Raw genomic sequence first — 20,779 nt, 5'->3', positions numbered from 1 at the left:
CGGGAGAGAGATGGGGGGATGACATGCGGTAAAGGCCGTGTCGGGTCTGGGAGTCGAACCCGCGGCACACCGCGACTGGATCACCAGTCCGGTGCCCAGACCGTTACGCTACGGCCTGGGCCCGACCGTCCCCTCTTAACCACAGTTTGAACACTGAGCGAGATAATTAAGCCCTGCTGCCTGGCGAGCTGATCGGGAAGCCACAGACACGGCTAGTGTGAGAGCAGAAGTGGGGTTAGAAACAAAAATCACATTTGTGTGAAGGGTTAGGCTTTCACATGACGTCACAGGGGGCATGCTGATGTTCGGGGGGCCTGTTTTTTGGTGGGGTTTCCCTTTAATAAGACAAACATTAAAAGTCCATAGACTTAAGGCCTATTCATAGTCTGGATTTTCGGTGGTGAGCTGACCACCCTGACCAGCGCGAAATAACGTTGAGCGGTGGTGAGTAAAAACAGAGAGAAGGGCTGGAGCGGTGGCGGTGGTCTTCACCGCGGCTCTGACGTCATGTTGTAGTTCCGTGGTCACCTCACCACCGAAAATCCAGACTATGTATGAGCCTTCAGCCTCCACATATAATGATGATATCATGTCTGAAAGCCAGACATTGATTTGAGGGTAACCTCAGAAAACAAACAACCTAAGTAAGGTACAAATCCTCATAATCTGTACTTAAGTACAGTAGGCCTACGTACAGTCCTATACCTATCTCAAACCTAATCTCCCACGGGGCAGCACACCTAAACCTATAACCTTAACCCGCTCCCAACGCACACCCCTCACGAACCATAATCCAGTAGTTTCAACGCAACCCTCACCAACCTTAATCCAGTAGTCTTAACGCACCCCTCACCAACCTTAATCCGGTAGTCTTAACGCACCCCTCACCAACCTAAATCCAGTAGTCTTAACGCACCCCTCACCAACCTTAATCCGGTAGTCTTAACGCACCCCTCACCAACCTAAATCCAGTAGTCTTAATGCACCCCTCACCAACCATAATCCAGTAGTTTTAACGCACCCATCACCAACCTTAATCCAGTAGTCTTAACGCACCCCTCACCAACCTAAATCCAGTAGTCTTAACGCACCCCTCACCAACCTAAATCCAGTAGTCTTAACGCACCCCTCACCAACCTAAATCCAGTAGTCTTAACGCACCCCTCACCAACCTAAATCCAGTAGTCTTAACGCACCCCTCACCAACCTAAATCCAGTAGTCTTAACGCACCCCTCACCAACCTAAATCCAGTCGGACCAATGCTATGTCTAACCAAAGTGCCTCCCGTATAGGACTACTGTACATTTTGCAACCCATGAATAGCTGCTGAGCTGGTTTACTGCGGACAGAGCATGAGCGGCGATACCGTTTTCTGACATTGGTTGTTTCAGTCTAATAGAGGCTACTGTCCAATTCTCACGTCCACCAGACAGACTGAGAGTGGGAACAAATGAATCCCATCATGCTCTGCTCAGCGGTGGCTCTCTCTCGAATTCTCTTGAATTGTGAATTGTCAGCATGCGCTGTGATGAGCTTTCTGTCACTAGTGGCTGAGCAGAGACGAAACAGAGATGTGCAGTGTTTTAAAAGGACTGGTGCAGGTCTATAGAAACCTCATGAGGAAATATGACAACAGATTTCATTGCCTGCTATTTGTTAATGAAAAAGTCTTCAATAATGCTTAAATTTCCTAGAGTTTGATTGCCAGTAGTAAAATCATTCGCAGAGAAATGTGTGATGTGAGTGGTGACTTTCTTCATCTCATTTAAAGGTATATTCAGTGATTTCACTTAATTCAAATATCACTTATTTTTTTGTTTTGTTGTGATAATCCTCCCTACTATAGAGTGTGCTGACCATATAAGGAGTTCCTCCCTGTCCCCAGTTAACCCCTGGGGGTCAAAAAACCTTAGGTTTCGTTTTTGACTCTCTATCCTGATTGGACGAAAGGCTGGGTCCCACAGCCAAAAACGAAACCTAAGGTTTTTTGAGTGAAATCACTGAATATACCTTTAAATATATAAACTTCGAAATTAGGCCTACTTCAGCATCAAAGAAATTAAATTGCCATATATATATATATATATATATATATATATATATATTTGATTGATTGAAGTATTTATTAACAATTACGGTAACACTTTACAATAACAACCCGTTATAAAGCATTTATAAACATGTATAGATGTTTGTAGATGAGTAATAATCATGAACAATCATTGTTGACATCCGTAAATGTATACCTAAACATTTATAACTATGTTTAAACATCATTTATACGTTATTAGTAAGGTATTAGTAAGTAGTAAACTATTCACATAGTTATAAATGTTTAGGTAAACATTTACGGATGTCAACAAACAGTCTGTTCATGATTATTACTCATCTACAAACTGCTTATTAATGTTTATAAATGCTTTATAACAGGTCGTTATTGTAAAGTGTTACCACAATTACAGTACATTTCAAGTACAACTCAATACAAAAGCTGTCAAGACCATAAAGTATTACACTTGTTTACAAGAGGGTCCACCATTTTCAATTCATCATAACATTTAGAGACGTACAAATATACCCTTCTATATAGCCAAAACAAACAGGAAATCATCATAGAGGAGGTAACAAGGGAAAACATATATACAGTGAGGGGAAAAAGGGGTGGGTGGGAGATTCAGAATTTACGGGGGCCAGTTTCAAAGTGCAGCTGTCCGTAGGTGCCCTTTGAGAGAGGTTTTGAAGGAGTCAAGGGATTTGCATGTCTTAATGACTGTTGGTAGAGTGTTCCACATTTGTGTGGCATAGGAGCGAAATTAATTTAGTCCCTTGTTTGTGCTGAATCTGGGTTTGTTGAATGGTTTGTTGGTGTTGTGGGTGTGGACTTCGTTGACATTAAGGAAGTATTTAGACAGGTACATGGGTATCTTGGTGAAGTAGCGAATCTTGTGGACCAGACCCATTGCAAGATGCTGTACTCTGTCGTCAACCCTAAGCCATTCCAGCCTGTCAAAATGGGCAGGGGTGAGGTGGGTTCAGGGAGTGAGGCCAAGTAGTAGGCCTAACCTGTTTTACTCCTGTACAAGGAGGTGCATGCATAGTCAAAGAAACCTATAGGGCTCCTGTTAGGGTCTTCAAGGTGTTTTTGTTGACCAGTGAGGAGATCCTGTATAGTGTATACTGTATAGGAATCTTGTTCTTTGGTTGACTTACTAGTACTGTAGCCTACTGTCAGCTGTCCAGCAGTCCAAATATTATTAAATTAAATTTCAGAGGCGAAGTGATGTCGGCAAGGTAAATGTAGACCTAAATGAAAACACTACTGTCCCATTGTGCAAGTGAATAAAATTGAATAACATTTGATTGTGGGTTAATAAATATAGACCTATACAAGGAGGTTAAATGGGAGGCTGTTGTGCAGTCAAAGTTAACAATACAAGCTAGTTAATTCAGCATTTCTTTATTCACCGGTCAGGTCGGTACCATACCAGGCATCAGGCCTGTTCACAGTGAAAGGGGGTGTTGTTGAGAAGAACGACACGCTCCTTGGGAATCTCAGCCATTATATTTTGCTGAATGAAACAAAGAAACAAAGCTGATAATTATGTTCACAATTCTACAATTATTTATCTGTCTATTTTTTAGGTTTTCCCTCTCACACATGCAGCTCTGACATGTGAAAAAGCTCTTGAAAAAGCTTGTAATAATACTGTGTTGTTTGGGACAAGGACACTGATGCTCCGTGTGGAAAAACGTAACAAAATCTCTTCATTCGCACATTTTCAAGATGCAATTAAGTTATTCTACTTCTTATCCACTATATCTGAACACAATCTGCCCCAAAGCCAATTTGTTTGTTGTGTTTTGTGCGCATTGAACCCTCTCTAATTTAGTTTGTTGTTATTTGTTGACGGGCTTTCTCTTTTGTATTACTAGAGTAAATTTAATTAGAGCCCCAGGAAGACAAATCACTGTACATTCAGCAAGTGCTATTCTATTCAGTTCCCTAAAGGCCTGATTATATTTTGTGTGTCTGTGTAGTTTCAAGAGTATACTCCAAATGTGGTTTCAGCAGACGCATGTGCTTTTCATACAAGTGTAACCGGTGTAATCTGTCTCTCTGCGTTGTGTTGAATGGACATGAGACGGACCCAGAACTGTCTTTGGAAACCACGCTTTATTCTGACAAAGAATTACAAGGACACGTCTCCACGTTAGTTCTTAGTAGTGCAACAACGCCTCTCTCGTTCCAAGACGGAAGTACAGAAGCTACCGCGACAGTAACACAACAAATAATAGAACGTAAACATACCTGACAAAGAATAACAAGGACACGTCTCCACGTTAGTTCTTAGTAGTGCAACAACTCCTCTCTAAACAGGGTTGAACAAACACTGTATGAATCAATTTGCAAGTACAATGCTTATCATATTATACAGAGAATTCAACAAAGACACCCACCTCGTTCCATGACGGAAGTACAGAAGGAAGAGGTGGAGGTGTCGCAGGACATTTATACAGGGGGCAAAAGGAGGAGACTTAAAGGAGCTGTGACCTTTAATGCACTATGTATTCCTATACACATGAACCATGGAGAATTAAGTCAGGTAGAGGCACTTATTTGTATCATATTTTGTGTAATTATATAATACTGTTACACAAGCACTACAAATAAAATAAAAATATTTCTCATTGATACTTCACATTTGCCTGCATGCACACACTTTCATCTCTTCCAACTGTCAGAGGATTTCTCTGCTCTTACAACCTCTCCTCAAACAGAATGCCTGTTTTGCTTTCCTAGCACAAGCACATGTGCAGTCAGTGTAAGTTGCTTGTGAATTTGTGATGCATGGTCAAAATCTGGGAGGCGATGAGCTGCTGACGAAATTCACATCATGCAGGAGAAGAGAGCAGTGTTGGGATATTTCACTTTTGGTCATTTCATCATCTACCCAGGCTTATGTGAACACCCCAGACAGTTTTTAAGTTGCTTCAGTCAGTATTTAGATATTTGATATTAATTTTAGCTGCCCTGCCCCCTTCCTATACAAACCCATTATAACTTAAAACTCCATTTTAACCATGATAGATTCATCGAAAACACCCAACCTATTTTCTGTTGACTGTCATTGGTTGTCACTGTCATGGTTTGTCATTTACAGTTTTCATTTATTTTTAATAATTATTTTTGATTTTGTCAGGAGGAGCTGGAGCTGCAGGAGGTTATTTTCCAAAATAATTATTACAAATAAATTAAAACAGTAAATGACAAAACACTGCCCCTCACGTATTAGAAGGACAATATCAGTCAACAGAAAATAGGTTGGGTGTTTTTTATGAATCTATCATGGTTAAATGGAGTTTTAAGTTATAATGGGTTTGTATAGGAATTAAGGGGGTGGGGCAGCTAATATGAATATCAAATATCTATAATTACTGAATCAAGCAACTTAAGAACTGCCCGGGTTGTTCACATAAGCCTGGGTAGACCTGGGTAGTTTTTTTTTTAAGTGAAATATCCCTTTAACTTAGAATACTTAACTGAGTGAGGCAAATTATATTCCTTACTTAGATAACTTTGCCTCGAAATACGATGCTTTGTATATAGACCCATTAATATTAACCTTGCAGCAATATTGTTTTAAAGCGTGCGAAACTTGTGTGGGCAATGTTTGCAGCGCTTCTGTCAATTATAGGACTAAAGGAGACTTTTGACAGCTATTGTTTCATATTTTAATGCATGCATCTAATAACTTGTAAACTATAGTATCTTGTGTGTGGATATTGCATTGTGTATGTTGTTATTAATGTTGCACTGCTGCATTAGCTGTCACAAAATAAGCGGAACATATTATTCATTATGATATATTCATGTTTGATTTAGTAGAACAACTGGGTGCAGAGTAGAACAACAGTGTTTTTTTTTCCAACTCTGTGGGATACAGTTTGTTCCAGCTTTTTCACTCATATTACATTATTACATTTTATATTAAATTCATGTTGCACACACTTGGGAGTGAAATAAGAGCAGATAATAAAGCCCAGAACTCATCATCATCAGGCATAATGTACATAATGCTGAAAAGAAGAGCAGCTCCTTAATGTGAGCATTGATGAGGAGAAACAATCTGCTACTGCATGAGTATAAGCATTGGCTCAAGATTAAAACAATCTCCATTCAATACCCTCATGTAAGAATTCTAAATGGTTTGGTCTTGCATTTAATTGTTTCAGACTCGAAGGATAAACATGGAAATTGAGTCAGCTTCATCCCAGTTGCTCTCATAAAACACAGCTGTTGTTAATGAATCACACTGTTACTATAGCTGTATTATGTACTGGCAATATGGCAATAAACAATGAACAATGGATTTCCAAACATGATGATGGGGTGATGTTCAATTATTTCTTTCTCTATCTTCATACCTGACGAAGGCCACAGAGGCCGAAACGTTTTTTTTATTTTTATACCGCTCAGTTACTAAGTTACTGCGGGGGCAGTAAGGGCCGAATAAAAGTCGGTTCGGCGCTGTAGAGACTACAATTTGACGTCATTTGAGGTTCGGGGCGGGGGTGGGTACCGTCCTAAAGTCGGCTCTTCGGTGCTACTGAACATTTCTGACGAGCCGAAATCATTTCGGCACTACAGCGCCGAAAACAGCGGTACAATAGGAGTATGATTCGGCCCTAAGACGGTGTGCGGAACTGCTCCTTTAGTTTACAGTTTATCTATTGTGTTAGCTGTTTGGATGTGCGTGCACCTCTTGACCGATGTACAATAACATTATTTCACATAGCCCATTTGAAAAGGTAACGGTCACCCCTTTTCCATCTCGCCCCACTACTCTACCTACTGTAAATAACAAATTTATGTGTTTAATAAAACGAAATTAACTGCTAGAAGTTCCTAAATTAACTTAATTAAGCAGTCACCGACTGAGAGATCGACGACTATACAATCAAATACATCTGTATACAAGATCATTTCAGATTTCAGAGAGGGAGGGACATACTAAATAAATAAAAAACTGTTACTTACATTTTTTTTAATTGCGGGGGCGAGTTGCTAAAGGGGCGAGTCGTTTGGTATTCTTTGAAAACAGGTTTGGTTTGACTGGCAAGGTTTGACATAGCAAGGTTATGTGGCTAACTTAACTGCTTGTAATGTGTGTGGCAGCGGCCAAGTGGGCCTGCCCTTTAAGAAATGTACGGCTCGTACAAAATCTATACCATGTGCCAGGAAAGGCTAAACAACTTGGAACTGCTCTCTGAAAAGGACTGGACTTCAAGGACATCATCTATGGCCTACGACTAAAGAAAGGTTTGGCATTTGGAGTTCAACACTTGACAAATGTGACTAAATTTGACTGAGGGGCTGCCATTGGATTTTTTATTTTCGTTTTTTCATGTCATATGAAAGCAGGGAATCATACTGTAGCTTCAAATTGACATATTGGTTGTTCAGTTTGAGAAACCAGGCTTGAAAGGTTCACTTCTGTGGACTCTAACATTACACCTAGCTACATGTTTAAGCATTTATTTCATATTTACATGTCGATTTCAGCTCTGACACTTATTTCAGACATGCTCTAGTATGTGAAGAGTCTGCCTGTGCTATTAACTGATAAAAAAAAAAAAAAAAAGGTTTTCTCCTCTGGTAAAAAGCTGGAGTTTGCGCAATGGCATTCTCTCAGTCAAATCTGGTCACAAATGGTATGGGATTATTTGGACATTGAATAGCATGGAAATGCCGTTCATGTCCTGCCTACAAATCCCCAAATAACTGTATTGAAAAGGGAAATAGAGAATAAATCCCTGTAAGATCACTCACTCACTGAGACTATTGCTGAGTGAAAGTAATCAGCATTTAGATCACAGTGTCAGTGAAGTGCATATACTGTAGGGCCTCTAGACCTCTCTACTGTACTGTATGGATTCTAGACTGTGGGGACAATGAAATAAAACGTCGTTGACACAGCGTTTCTCAGACAGTTGACTGAGGTTTATAATGCAGACAGTGTGAGAGACATTCTCTTTATCCACCGAGTCTTTGATACCAGACAAACCTATTGATCTGTTGTCTGAACCTTTTCTCTGAAAAGACTGACAAAAGCAATAAGTCCACAGAATGATTTAGTGACAGTAAATCCCAATGCATATACTGCACCAGAACAGGCAACGGTGTAAGCCATGGCGGGCATGGTTGATGACACACATTGTGAATTAAAAGCATTGATCCACCAATCTAGTGTAAACACTGTCTATGTTATACGTTTGTGTGTGTGTGTGTGTGTGTGTGTGTGTGTGTGTGCGTGCGTGTGTGTGTATGTGGACCTAAGGCGCTATGTGGCAGATGTCACTTGATTGACAGTATTCTCTGTAGTACGTATATATGGAATACCTACATGTTGATGCATCCTGGGATACGATTGGTGTACTTTTCTATTCCCTTCTTCATGAGTCCTTCTTACTTTGCGCAAGCAGAGCGCGCAAGTACTGCAATCGGCTGGGTATTTATGTATCATCATCATCATCATCATCATCATCATCATCATCATCAGAGTCTCCAGCTCTTGAGCTGAGTCTGAAAACGGCACGTGCGTGTGTGTGTGTGTGTGTGTGTGTGTGTGTGTGTGTGTGTGCGTGCGTGCGTTCATGCAGCATCCACAGACAACATAACAACTAACAACATACTATGTTTTTTTTGTATTTTTAGACATGATGTAGCCTATGGTATAATATTGTGTGAATGCATGGCTTATCATGTGTTGATACATGGAAGCTCCAGCCTCCTCGCCTTTGAGTGTGTAACAAGTCTGTAGTTTCTCCTGCACTTCTCAACCATCTGAGCCCCTACTCGGGGGCCTTGTTAGAAAACCCAATCTCTGAAGTTACTGCTGGTATATGGTAGCCTATACAGTATGTGTAATTTGTTGTAGAATTGAGGTTTAGGGGAGGTGGTCTCTAGTGGGGAGACTGGGGTGGGTCATATAGGGAAGCAGGAGGTGGCCAGCATGCTCCTTCTGGAGACAGGAGGAGCGAGTGCATGTATAGGTGAAGACTGGCATACAGTAGTACATTTCGTAGAGAGAGAGATTACATCCACCTTTTTAATGTTACAATGACAGGAGGTCTAAAATATATTAGCTATTCTCCATGGATATTAACTGTTCTAATCTAACACAGGGCTCTCAACCCGTGGTTCGCGACCCCTCGGGGTGGGGTCGCCAAATTATTTTGGGGGGTCCCCAAATGATATGCTCAATTCTAGCAGACAGCACCATGGGAGAGCAAACATACTTTGTGTCATGTTGTGCACATTCACACATGGGACCATCTGCTTCCTAGACAGACTCGCTTATTCAGACATGGTCGCCCCTTTCCAAAGACTGTCCAAACCAACGCGCTCTCACTCCCTAATAGGGCTGACCTCGATTAGTCGAATAGTCGACTAATCGATCGGAACGGGTCTCAGTCGACTGACCACCTCTTAGTCGATGTTCATCAAAAAGAAATCGCACAGTGCGCTGGCCTGATAGACTCCAGAGGGGGGGGGTTCTGGAGTCTATCAGGCCAGCGCACTGTGCGATTCAAGTCACAGGCAGTGCCTGCCACTCAGGCAGACACACTCCACATGCACATTGGAGATTTGAACAGTCAGAATGTTCAAATGTGTTTATGTCCCCCACAGACCTAGTGGAATAATACAATATTTTTGTATATTTTTGTAAATATTGTATTTTTATATACAAATATTTTGGGACAAAAAAAAAAAAAAAAAAAAAAAAACTTTTTTTTTTTTTTTTTTGCTCAGTCGACTATTAGTCGACTAACAACAAATGTATTCATCTATCAGTCGACTATACAAATCCTTAGTCGGGGACAGCCCTACTCCCTAAACAGCCTATTGTGACCTTGGGACAAATGTGACCAAACGTCAAACATTTCTGGAAGGGGGTATCCTTTCAACAATCACACAGATCATCACTCATCACCACTCAATCACACATATCAATGTGGGAAAAGCACACAGGTAAAGGCAAAACAGACCACACAATACTAAAGAATACACTCATGATGAACGTGAATGGTGATAACAGTCGGTTATAAACCAACAGTGATATTCTCATTCAAATATAACTAATAAACCAACCTAAACCAACCTGTATCAGAAATACATCCACTACTGCAATATTACATTCAAATAGCAATAATAAACACACAATAACATTCTATTCAAATATAAACAATGAACCCACAGTAGTAATATATTCAAAATCTCAAATATTATTTGGTCACAGTCACCTGAACGAAAACAGAGCTGTTCCAGCGAACAAGGTTTTGAGTGAGAGAAAAATTACTAGGAATTAACGGAATAACCATGAACAACTCATTAAGTAGTTAAACCCTCTACGGCAGGTGTTCATGTTGACAGATAACATGCAGACTATAGGCTAATAAAGGAATTATTAACTTTACTGCAGTTCTCAGTGACAGGGATAGCATTTTGTTTATTTATACATTTCAGAATCATAATTTCAAATGTTTTCCTTTACAACAACTCAGTACATGACATGTACATGAATATACAACAGCCCTGCTCGCTTACCATTCTTCTGTTTAAAGGTGCATTACACATCTTAACGCTTACTCCGCTAGCATTTATTGAACAATTAAGGATCTAATTCACGACAGCATTTGTTTAATTTGAGCTCTTATTTTGAAAAGCCACAGTTCCAGACTTCCGGTAGGGAGCTTATCCTAGGAAGTTTAACAGGTCCCGTTCAACTTTTGTTTACAATATGGGCCCATGCCAATGCACTTGCGGGGGCTCCACATCGTCGGCTCTGTGCCGTCAAAGAAACGCTGTTTTGACCAAAATGCCATCTGGGACAAGGAATATAGGAGATACAGGCGATTGAAAGAAACGGATAGAATGGATTATTATGGCAACGACGATCTAATATGGGCGATCCAGTGCTGTGCTAACAACACAGCCAGCTAACCGGCTAACGTAAGTAGCATTATGCCGCTCGATCCATCGAATGCACTATAAAAGTGCAATTGCCATTCATCTTCGGCAATGGCGTTAAGCGTCAGTATCAAAATTAGGCTTCAATTGACAATGATCTTCGGCAATGGCGCTATAGAAGTTAATTGTCTTTTGACAGGAATCGGTACAAACCCTGCACATGGCTGTGCTGCCAGTCAGCCACACATTACACTGTGACCAACGCATATGGATTCACCAAAATGTCTTATGATCATTATTCTCCTCCCACTGAAGTGTATTTCAGTCAGACAACTCACGAATAGATTAAACAATATTTATTGCAGAATGAGTAATGAGTGTACATATGATATTTGACTTGGCGTTCGGCTCTGCTGGATTTCTCCCTGCTCGGCATGATTAAGCAACATCATAAAACATAAGAGCAGGGAGATAGATATACAATAACCCCCCCATGGGGAGCATAGATAGCAGAGCCCACCGGTGGTGCTGGGGTGGTGGTGGGAGAAAACATCACATACAACCGGGAACAATGAGCAGAGGAAGGCAGGAAGAGCATGGAGTCTAGTGAGCTTAAGTAGGCTGCCCAATTAGTCAGCTGACTGCCGCATCGGCGAATGACGTGTGAGACTTGCACACACGTATACTCCCACATAGTAATGCAGCATGTTAACCCCTTGAGCATAGTATGGGCCTTTGAGCATGGCAAGAACCTCCCTTGAGGTTGACTGACTGAACTGACTCCGCCGCTCCGTGATCTGCGTTTGATTAACATGTGCATGCTGTTGCTCTGTTACAGTAGGCCTACATTCAAATAAAAGCAGGACATGGAACTGCTATGCCATTCAACGAGATCATGACCACGTTGCCAGAAGCGATGGTGCAGCAACCATCGTGACCAGGAATCTCACTTCTAACATTTTGTTTTTTACTGAATGTACCGGTAATTATAATCCTAAAAACTGAATTGTAAAACAAAACAAAAACTGTTAACAAACCATAAACATCAATTTAAGGTCTAAAATCACAGTGTTGTAGGGGAGAGCTCAGTCCAGTCTGTGAATGAAATTATGGCAAAAGGGATTCCTAAAAGCAATTACATTACTATCACACAAAGTTGAATCATTGACAATAAAGAACCATGATTTTAGTGGAAGCTGTTCAAATATTATATAATTACTTAAGACATTGTTGTAGACAGTAGTATAGATGATAATACATTAATGTGTGACATTGGTAGAATGTACAGTATTGTTAAGACATCAGTAGTATTTGTGTAGATACATCATTACATCATTAAGACATCACTAGTGTGATGTAGATGAAGTTAATTTTATTTCCAGTTTGCTGTGGTTTATGAATGGTTCAGGTTGCCAGCATTGTGCTGTTTCAGGAAAGGTAAGCCCAGCCCAGCTCAGCAATGTCGAGGCGTTAACTGTAGGCTATTGATAACTGTCTTACGTCATAACAGTACTTAAGAGAAATCTAAAATGTTGATGTCAATAACTGTATTGATCACTGTGGTATGTATAGTTTAGTTTCCCATGAGTGATTTTATCTCCTTAAATGTATAACTTAGTGTATTCCACATTTCCTCGACAGTATTGACTGTAGGCTACTTACAGTAAGTACAGTCAATACAATACAATTAATCAATGCATCTGGTCTGACCAATGTGATCCATGTAAAATAAATAAATGTATACGAAAATAAATAAATATGCATACAAAGTAAAAATATGTTAGTAGTTAAATGGATAACTGTATTGATAGCTGTATTTGCTGTACTAAAGGGAAAGTCAAAATGCTTAAACAAAAACCTGATTTGATGTTGATCTTCCCTTCAACTGAAATATGTCATTATTTGATCTTGGTTTCTATAAAATCATATTGCTCACGTTCTGTCACCGTATTGTCATAGCATGACAGTTGTGCTGCATTTTTTGCTACAGTACAGTATGATAATGATTAAATGTTATTGAAATGTTAATCAATCAAGCAAAACAACACAAAACAAGAAGAGAGCTCTTCATGGATCAAACATGCTGGCCCCGATCACTAATGGACCTTTTTATTTTCTTCTGGGACCCGGTTGGTTCTGAACAAAAAATTAAACTAAAATGACGTAGCCTACCCCAACACGGATGAACCCATGATATTTGTTTCCGACATTCGAGTGGACCTGAAATAGTTTCTAATAACGAACCGGTGTACCTGTGAGATTAATTCTGTGATCTGATTTGTTCTGAGATATTACACAACCAAACCGACAATTATAATGGACGAGACAAACGTAATCATTCTACCAAGTAGTTAGTTATGTTTCTTAAAATTGCATGTTTTCACCTTGATGAAGGAATCTATTGATTCCATGGAGGTTTGTTTAAATGCGTTCTGTGAGCTCTGTGCTATATCAATTAAAAGCCCATGAACTGACAACAGCCTGGCTCAACTTTTCCCCCAGTAATCTGATCCCAGGTCAGCCTGATAATCGTAGCACTTTGCATGCTTTCCTGTACCAATCAGTTCTCAGTACGGGTCTTCTCGGATCCACTCGGGTATTATACTGTACATAATGTCGGAATGGTGTATATTTATCTAACACTACCTTAATAATTATGGTAGTGTTAGATAACAAATATCCACCTATGTGGCTGTCGTAATAACTGAGATATAGGATTCCGGCACATTACATTATCAATGTAATGCTAGTAACTATGTGACAATCACTTGACTGACACATTTTGCCAAAAATAAGTGTTTGATGGGTTAATGGTTATCATAATGCACGAAAAAAATGATACATACTGTATGAGTTTGAAGGGTTGGTTATCATAATAATGTTTTCACTTACAGTTTCTATAATGTGTTTATTAGAATAATGGGTAGAATGCTGAATGCTACCTGCTAGCTGTAGTGATGTAGTAGTATAATGCTACATCTTGAGCTGATACAGTACATGTAATTTTAGCCAAGATATACATTTAATTAAGTAGAATAAATCCATTCTGCATCCTCTGTACAAATTACTAAGATAATGTGCCTTTCTGTCCAGCTTGTGCATGCCCAGAAGTGAATTATAGTTAACCTTTTTAACATCTAAAAAGGGAAAAAATATTAAGCTTATATCCAGTATTATTGACCGCAGGTTACAAGCAAGCACATCGATTATTACAGTAATATAGATTATAAATACAATATGTGCATCCAGAGACCTGCAATCAAACACAATGTCAAAGTTAAATGCAAATGAGGATGATATGAGTGTTTCCTTAATAAATGTTAAAGGTCTTGTTTTGTTAAGATAATAATACAATATAATCCTCAATGTGAATTCAACTCTGACAGTGTAATAGATGAACTCTGATTGCAGGGTGTATAGTAGATGCAATTTAGTGGACATATAACGGGCCCTTCAAACGGGAAGCGAGGAACGCTTCACGTTTGAAAGGCCCTTAAGGCTATATTTTGTGCCGATTTACAAGCTCACAACGTGTCGGCTAATTGAACTATTTTAAAAGGTTTTTCAAAGTAGTAAAGAATGGCAAATATAGTGCCTTGCCGTACCTTGAGCAATGTTAACATATACTGTTTATAAAACAATTACGAAGACTTGTGAAAGAGTGTGAAAGATCCAACAAAAGTGTAATGACCGAGTAGAATGAACAGTAAAGGAGAAGAATAACAGCATAGTGGGTGGACTGGACTGAATGGTTGAGCAGAGTTGAGGAATGATGCAAAAGGAAAAGCTAAAATGCAGCAAAACGCCTTGAATGCTGAATAATGATGGTGGTTGTCTGAACAGTCTGAGCTAGCTGCTGTCGTCGAGGACCTGATATCATCACAAAGGTATTGATAATTGTTTTGTGATTAGTGTGTGTATGTGTGAGTGTTTCTGTAGGCCTACTGTGTGTGCGTGCGCACACGTGTGTGCGTGCATGCGTGCGTGTGGTTCAACAGCATCAAGAAAAGAAAAAAAGAAAAGCAAGCCGCACTGCAAACCCTCCAGATGGTGTACTGTAAACCCAATCAAAGATATAGAAGTTCAATTTCTCAGAACAGTCCATACAAATCAACATCCATTATAATTATAATTCAAATACATTTGCTGTAAAAATATCCTCCCCTTCTCTCCTCGCCTCTACTCCTCATCGTCTCTTTTCCAGTTCTGCAGCCTTATTTCCCTTCCCACGCATCACTCCCAGCAGAGTTCCGGAGCAACGGATCGTGTGGCCCTGGTCTTTCCCTATATAATGTGACTGATCGAGGGTAGCTACGGGGACCTAAGTATGGACTTGATCACCCCGGCTGGGTCACCTGAGTGAGGGGTATGATGTTGCGAGACCCGAAACCCTGATACATCCCTGAGTATACACGTCCCAGGTGCATCCATGCAATGTTTTTTTTCCATTTTTTGTAAGATACGCCCAATCATCTGAGTCTGTTCCTGTATGTCTGTGTCTCACTGTTAAATTGCTGTTAAATTAGTTTCGGTGGGGTGAGAATAGAGAAGGTCCATATTTCATTGTCTTATCGTGTACAAACTCCATCAGAGGAAGAGATGAGTGGACATGTGAGTGTGTTTGTAGTGGAGGTGTGTGTGTGCTCATATCAGCTTCATACAGTATTATTCATGATCATATGTGCCGCCACCCCCACGTGAGCGATCGTAAAACGTTGTGCTTTTATTTGAGATTCACTTTGTAGACTCCTCCACTGTTTTGTTTTTGTTTTTAGATTGTTATATTTCATATATCCATCCATCTTCAACCGCTTATCCATAGTCGGGTCGCAGGGGCAACAGCTCCACCAGAGAGCTCCAGACTTCCCTGTCCAGAGCAACATTAGAAACTTCCTCCTGGGGGATCCCAAGCCGTTCCATGGGCAGTTTAGAGATATAATACCTCCATCTGATCCTTGGTACAGTATGTCCTGGTGTCAGGTCAGGTACAGTATGCCGGCCCTCCCCCCCGGCAGTGACGCGTCTCATTGCTGTTGCCGGAGAATGCACTCGCTGCTTCTGGAGGGAGAGCGAGTGCATTTTCCGGCATTGGCATCAGCCGCGGAGCCTCCGCCAAATGCTGACAGTACTCGTAGCAGTGTTTCTCGGTTGCATCCGACACCCTACCCTAACCCCTAAACCCCCAAGCAGCACCGTGTCTGATTGCCGCTGCCAGAGAATGCACTCGCTCCTTCTCTCCGACTAGGTCTAACCTGTAAGTGCTCAACCTCCTGCACCAGGTCCAGTTCCCTCCCCACCAGCGTAGTGACGTAGTTCCACGTCCCCAAAGTCAGCCCCCTGCTGCCAGGGGTCTCATATCTCATATAGATAAATAAAATGTACACGTTATAGTCCAAGCTGTGGTCCATCTCCCGGGGCAAACAGAGGCCATAGTGAGCCCCTTTAGCTCTCTATCCTCTTGTTACATTCCTCGCTCTCTCCATTCTTCCGTGTTTCATCTGTCCATCCGCCCCTTTGTCAGTCCATCAGCTCCATGTGGCCCGAGGTAGGGATGGAACGCTTCCTTCTGTCTCTCTTTTCCCAGAATCCCCCATTCACCCCTTTAATCCCCTGAAGTTCCTTGTCATCTTTGGTAGAGTGTCTTGACACTTTGGCGTGGGGATGGGGTGTTAAAGCGAGGGGACACAGATTAATGAAGGAGAGGAAAGGATGACGTTTAAAAGAGGAAGAGGTGTGTTGTGTGTGATATGGCTGGGGGATATTGGTTAGACAATCAATCATAAAAACCTGGGAGAATAAAGGGAACGTTCATGAAGTACGTTGAAGAGTCATAGATACAGACAGACAGACAGACAGACAGACAGACAGACAGACAGACAGACAGACAGACAGACAGACAGACAGACAGACAGACAGACAGACAGACAGACAGAAGCGAGGAAAGGTACAGAGGGGGAGGACAGGGACAAATAAGAAGGAACAGAGCGCGCGGTGGGGCAGTGTCTCTGTGGAGGCATACAGGTGGCGCTGTTGCAGCTGCTCATCATCTGTACAGCAGCAGCAGGACACAGCAGAGGGCAAAGGTCAGCCAGCTGGCCAATGGGAGAGGGTGCGGTGACGCCGATCCACCAGTCACAACTGCAGAGATAAGAGATGAGCACAAATGCAAAAAAATATGTATGAATCAAACAGTCAAACAGTAACACACCAAGAAAAGGACAGCAAATACTTATGAATCTAATATAAAAAAACAAACAAAGAATATGTTTGTGTCGCTCTCTCCTGCTTAGTTAGTGATGCTTCACCATTTTAATGAGAAATAATGAAGATTTCACCACGCCCAATAACTGACTGAACCTCTCTAATATTCTCCTCTATAACTGCTGTCATGCTGACTCATGCTGAAAGGTTAATATTCTCCTATAATCCTGAAGGGGTTTCATGCTGCATTCCTCACATTTCAATCCCCTCTCTTAACCTATTCTGACCTGAGATCAGATTCATACGAGGTTTCCGCCGGACACACACTGGTCTGATGAACCCATTCTGACCTGAGATCAGATTCTAAAAATGTCAGTCGCTCTTCGATTTTTCAAAAATAGCAGACCTACAAGCTCGTATCGCGCCACTCGGTGGCGCGATATGAGCTTGTAGATCTGCTATTTTTAAATAGCTAAAGCATAACATGATGCTGACACCAAAATGGGTGCCCGGTCAGAATGGGTTAATCACAACTCTTACTGCTCTGCACACAAGGGAGAGATGGGCTGTTATTGCACATTGAAGCTATTTGACACTTAGTCTATATATTCCTAAGTGGAATATCACTGACATTTGCCAAGAACAAGGCTGACTTTAAGTGTCCAGACTGTAAAAAGATTGTAATATAATCCATATTAATTTATGAAGTATAAGCTTGTCGAGAATGGCAGAGAATAGCAGAACTATATACAAGCTTGCGCGGCAAAGTGTCAATCAGGCTTTAGGGCTGCTAGGTCGGGGTTCCCTTACTTCCAGTCGACACAATCTGTGTGTGAATCTGCTAGATAACTAAACCAATGGGTTTACTGTAGTTGCCATATTGTTCACTGCTTGTGTCACCCCACCTCGAGTGAGCGCGGACAATTTAGGAGGATGGAAGAACAAAAGGGGGAAGGGAGTAGTGGGAAAGTGAATCACGAGAGGAAGAGGGAAAGAAGGAGAGCTTCTGTGGATAACCTCCACCGCGTTGATGACAGCTTTGGGCCTTTTATTCGTTTTTGTCTCCATAGGAAACAGCTTGTTGGCAGAAACATAGCCCCCTGGAAGTTCTTCATGTACTGTACAGTGAGGGACATATTCAACACATACACACACATTATTCATCACAAACACCAAAAGACAGAGAGGGTTACAAGGTTGCACTGATTGATCCACGGCTGTATCTTCCCTAGAGGTTATACGACTATAACTGATGAGTGAAATATCAGCACGGCTAAAGTTTCAAAGTGTGCAACACACCATCTGTGTTCTGATCCAAGTCTCTCCCCCACGCTATATAGGGGAATCTCACTTTGCTCGCCAAGACTGTTCCTATAGGTTAGTTTGAGCTGTTCATTTAAACTGTTAAAATAAATGCTATTTTTTGTCCTCGACAATTACCATGATCTCATCACGGCGGCGTCAACTCACTCTGTGCCAACGTCGCCTTTTCAATCCTGTTTTCCAAAGGCCCCAGACGCAGAGATCGTCTTTCACCCCCTTTTTGAATAACAATTGATTACGGTGATCAACTGTGTCCTGGATGCGCTCATAACACTCCGGTTCCGGTGCGGTAAAAAACGGAAAATTGAAATTCCGCTGGCTTATGCTGTCTATGGCGACGCAGTTTTTAGAACGCTAATATTCTTCTAGGATTCTTCTTTGTGGACCAAAAACAAGCTTGATTTGCGGCTCATTTCTCTAAACGATATGATCCTAGCTTACAAAAAGTATGTTTTGGGTGGATTAAATGACAATCGCGAGACATTTTTACTTCCTGACTTGCAGTTTCCGGCCATGGTGGAGCCGCCGCTCACCCGACGATCGTAAATAATTTGTGAGTTTGTATCGCATCGCTGAAAAAAATTTAGCTCGTTGTACTGCTAGCTAAAGGCTGTGGGATAATGCCAATGGTGTTGTTCCCAAGGGGCCAGCTTGCCTAGCTGGCCCCTTGGGAACAACACTCCAATGTTGAAGCGCTGGGCCCTAGTGGTAAGAGGAAGGACTGTAGGCGGACCCGTGGATTCTTGACGAGGAAACCCCGTGCAACCGAGCGCTCAATGTTAAAGCCCAGCTACACTTCCGCATTTGGACACCAAAATGTGGTGTCCAAATGCTGAATCAGCGAAAAAATGCGGAAATAGACGGTACTTCCGGCAGCCTTCCGGGTGCTTCAAAACGCCACTGAGCAACTTCCACTGACATGAATAGCGGAGGGGGCGGAGCTTCGCGCCAGTTTAGTCTCTATCCTTTTAATACTATGGTTGTTCCCCTTCCGGAGGCCCCCACCTTCCTGTTCAACCCGGAAGGACAACAAGCTCCGTATAGCCTGGACAGGCGGCATATCGGGCATTAACAGCATGCTAACACTACGGGCAGCAAAGTGAGGAGTCTCACCCATGAGTTATATGGACGGCACTCTGAGCCAACCACCAGATGGCGCTGTGGCGATAAGAGCCAAGCCTGCAAGACTGGAATATGAAATATCTGAAAGCCCCGTTTAGTTTAATGACTTAGAGATACTGTGTATCGATTTGCAAGATGTTTGGCCTACAGTCAAAGAATGGTTAGCCTGCAGAGCTAGTTCAGGCAGACAACTCAAAGTAGGGCCAATACCTGTTCAGCTGATCAGTGAGATGTTCAATCCATCGGATCGGGGCAGGCTATTTCAACCTCCCTGCTTACAGCTTTCTTCTTGCTGCTGCATTGTGCAGCTGCTTTGTGCTCACCACCCCAGCATCCACCTGTGACCTCTATTTCAATTATTCCCTTATGGGGGTCTATAAGGGAATGTCCCATTCCCTGTAAAATATATAGTTGGCAAATAATTTATTATAATTCATGCTCACAGGAAATTAATGAAATGAGACAGAGCCATGACACCAAATATGCTTCAATATTGATGCTGAATTTATGCTCAATAAATTACATTTATTCAATCCAAGAGTTGTCTGACTGAACTGAATTAAGTACAGTACTTACAGATAATTATGTTCCAGTCCACCACTGCTCTGTTGGACTGTCAACTTGCCTACTACCCTGCTAATTTGCATTATAATCATGGTTTCTCATTCTCAGTAAATGAGCTGTATAGCAGTCTCTGTTTAGCTCATACTTATAGTTTTTATCCATGTCTGTCCGTCCGTCCATCCGTCCGTCCGTCTGCCTGCCTGCCTGCCAGCCTGCCTGCCTCATTCAGGGGTCCTGCACTTGGGTCCACCCCTCAGACCCTAACAATGTTCTTGTTGTATTTGTGAATAAGGCTATGGGTAGAGAGTGATAAACAGATTCTCAGCCTGCATTCATCGTTGACCTCATATTATTCAACCTCGTCCAGGCTGATATGCTCGGGCAACGACAAATTCCCAGTGTCGTGATTTATGTGTGTGGCGTTGTACCAAACATGTCAGAGGCAATCATCATTCATTTTAGGAGAGCCACACGCCCTCTGCGTGTTTGCGTGTGTGTGTGAGTGTGTGTGTGTGTGTGTGTGTGTGTGTGTGTGTGCGTGCGTGCGTGACAGGTATGATGTATCAGTAGTGTGATGGTGCCAAGCCCGCCTGCTC

General features: G+C 41.7%; 1 protein-coding gene across 1 annotated transcript in view; it reads right to left on the bottom strand.

The window, feature by feature from the left end:
- Positions 1–17,016: 17,016 nt before the first annotated feature.
- Positions 17,017–20,779, bottom strand: part of LOC310854731 (MAM domain-containing glycosylphosphatidylinositol anchor protein 1-like) — a gene marked incomplete at both ends in the record, with an annotated part of 191,228 nt that continues 187,465 nt past the window's right edge. The window contains one exon of the mRNA XM_083759404.1: positions 17,017–17,111. Within this exon, the coding sequence (XP_083615530.1) occupies positions 17,017–17,111 (95 nt within the window). The remainder of the gene's footprint in view (positions 17,112–20,779) is intronic.

This window comes from Protomyctophum parallelum (assembly GCF_964188405.1).
Source record: "Protomyctophum parallelum genome assembly, chromosome: 2".
NCBI lineage: Eukaryota > Metazoa > Chordata > Actinopteri > Myctophiformes > Myctophidae > Protomyctophum > Protomyctophum parallelum.
The sequence above is the reverse complement of the archived record's forward strand: the minus strand, read 5'-3'. Positions and strand labels throughout refer to the sequence as shown.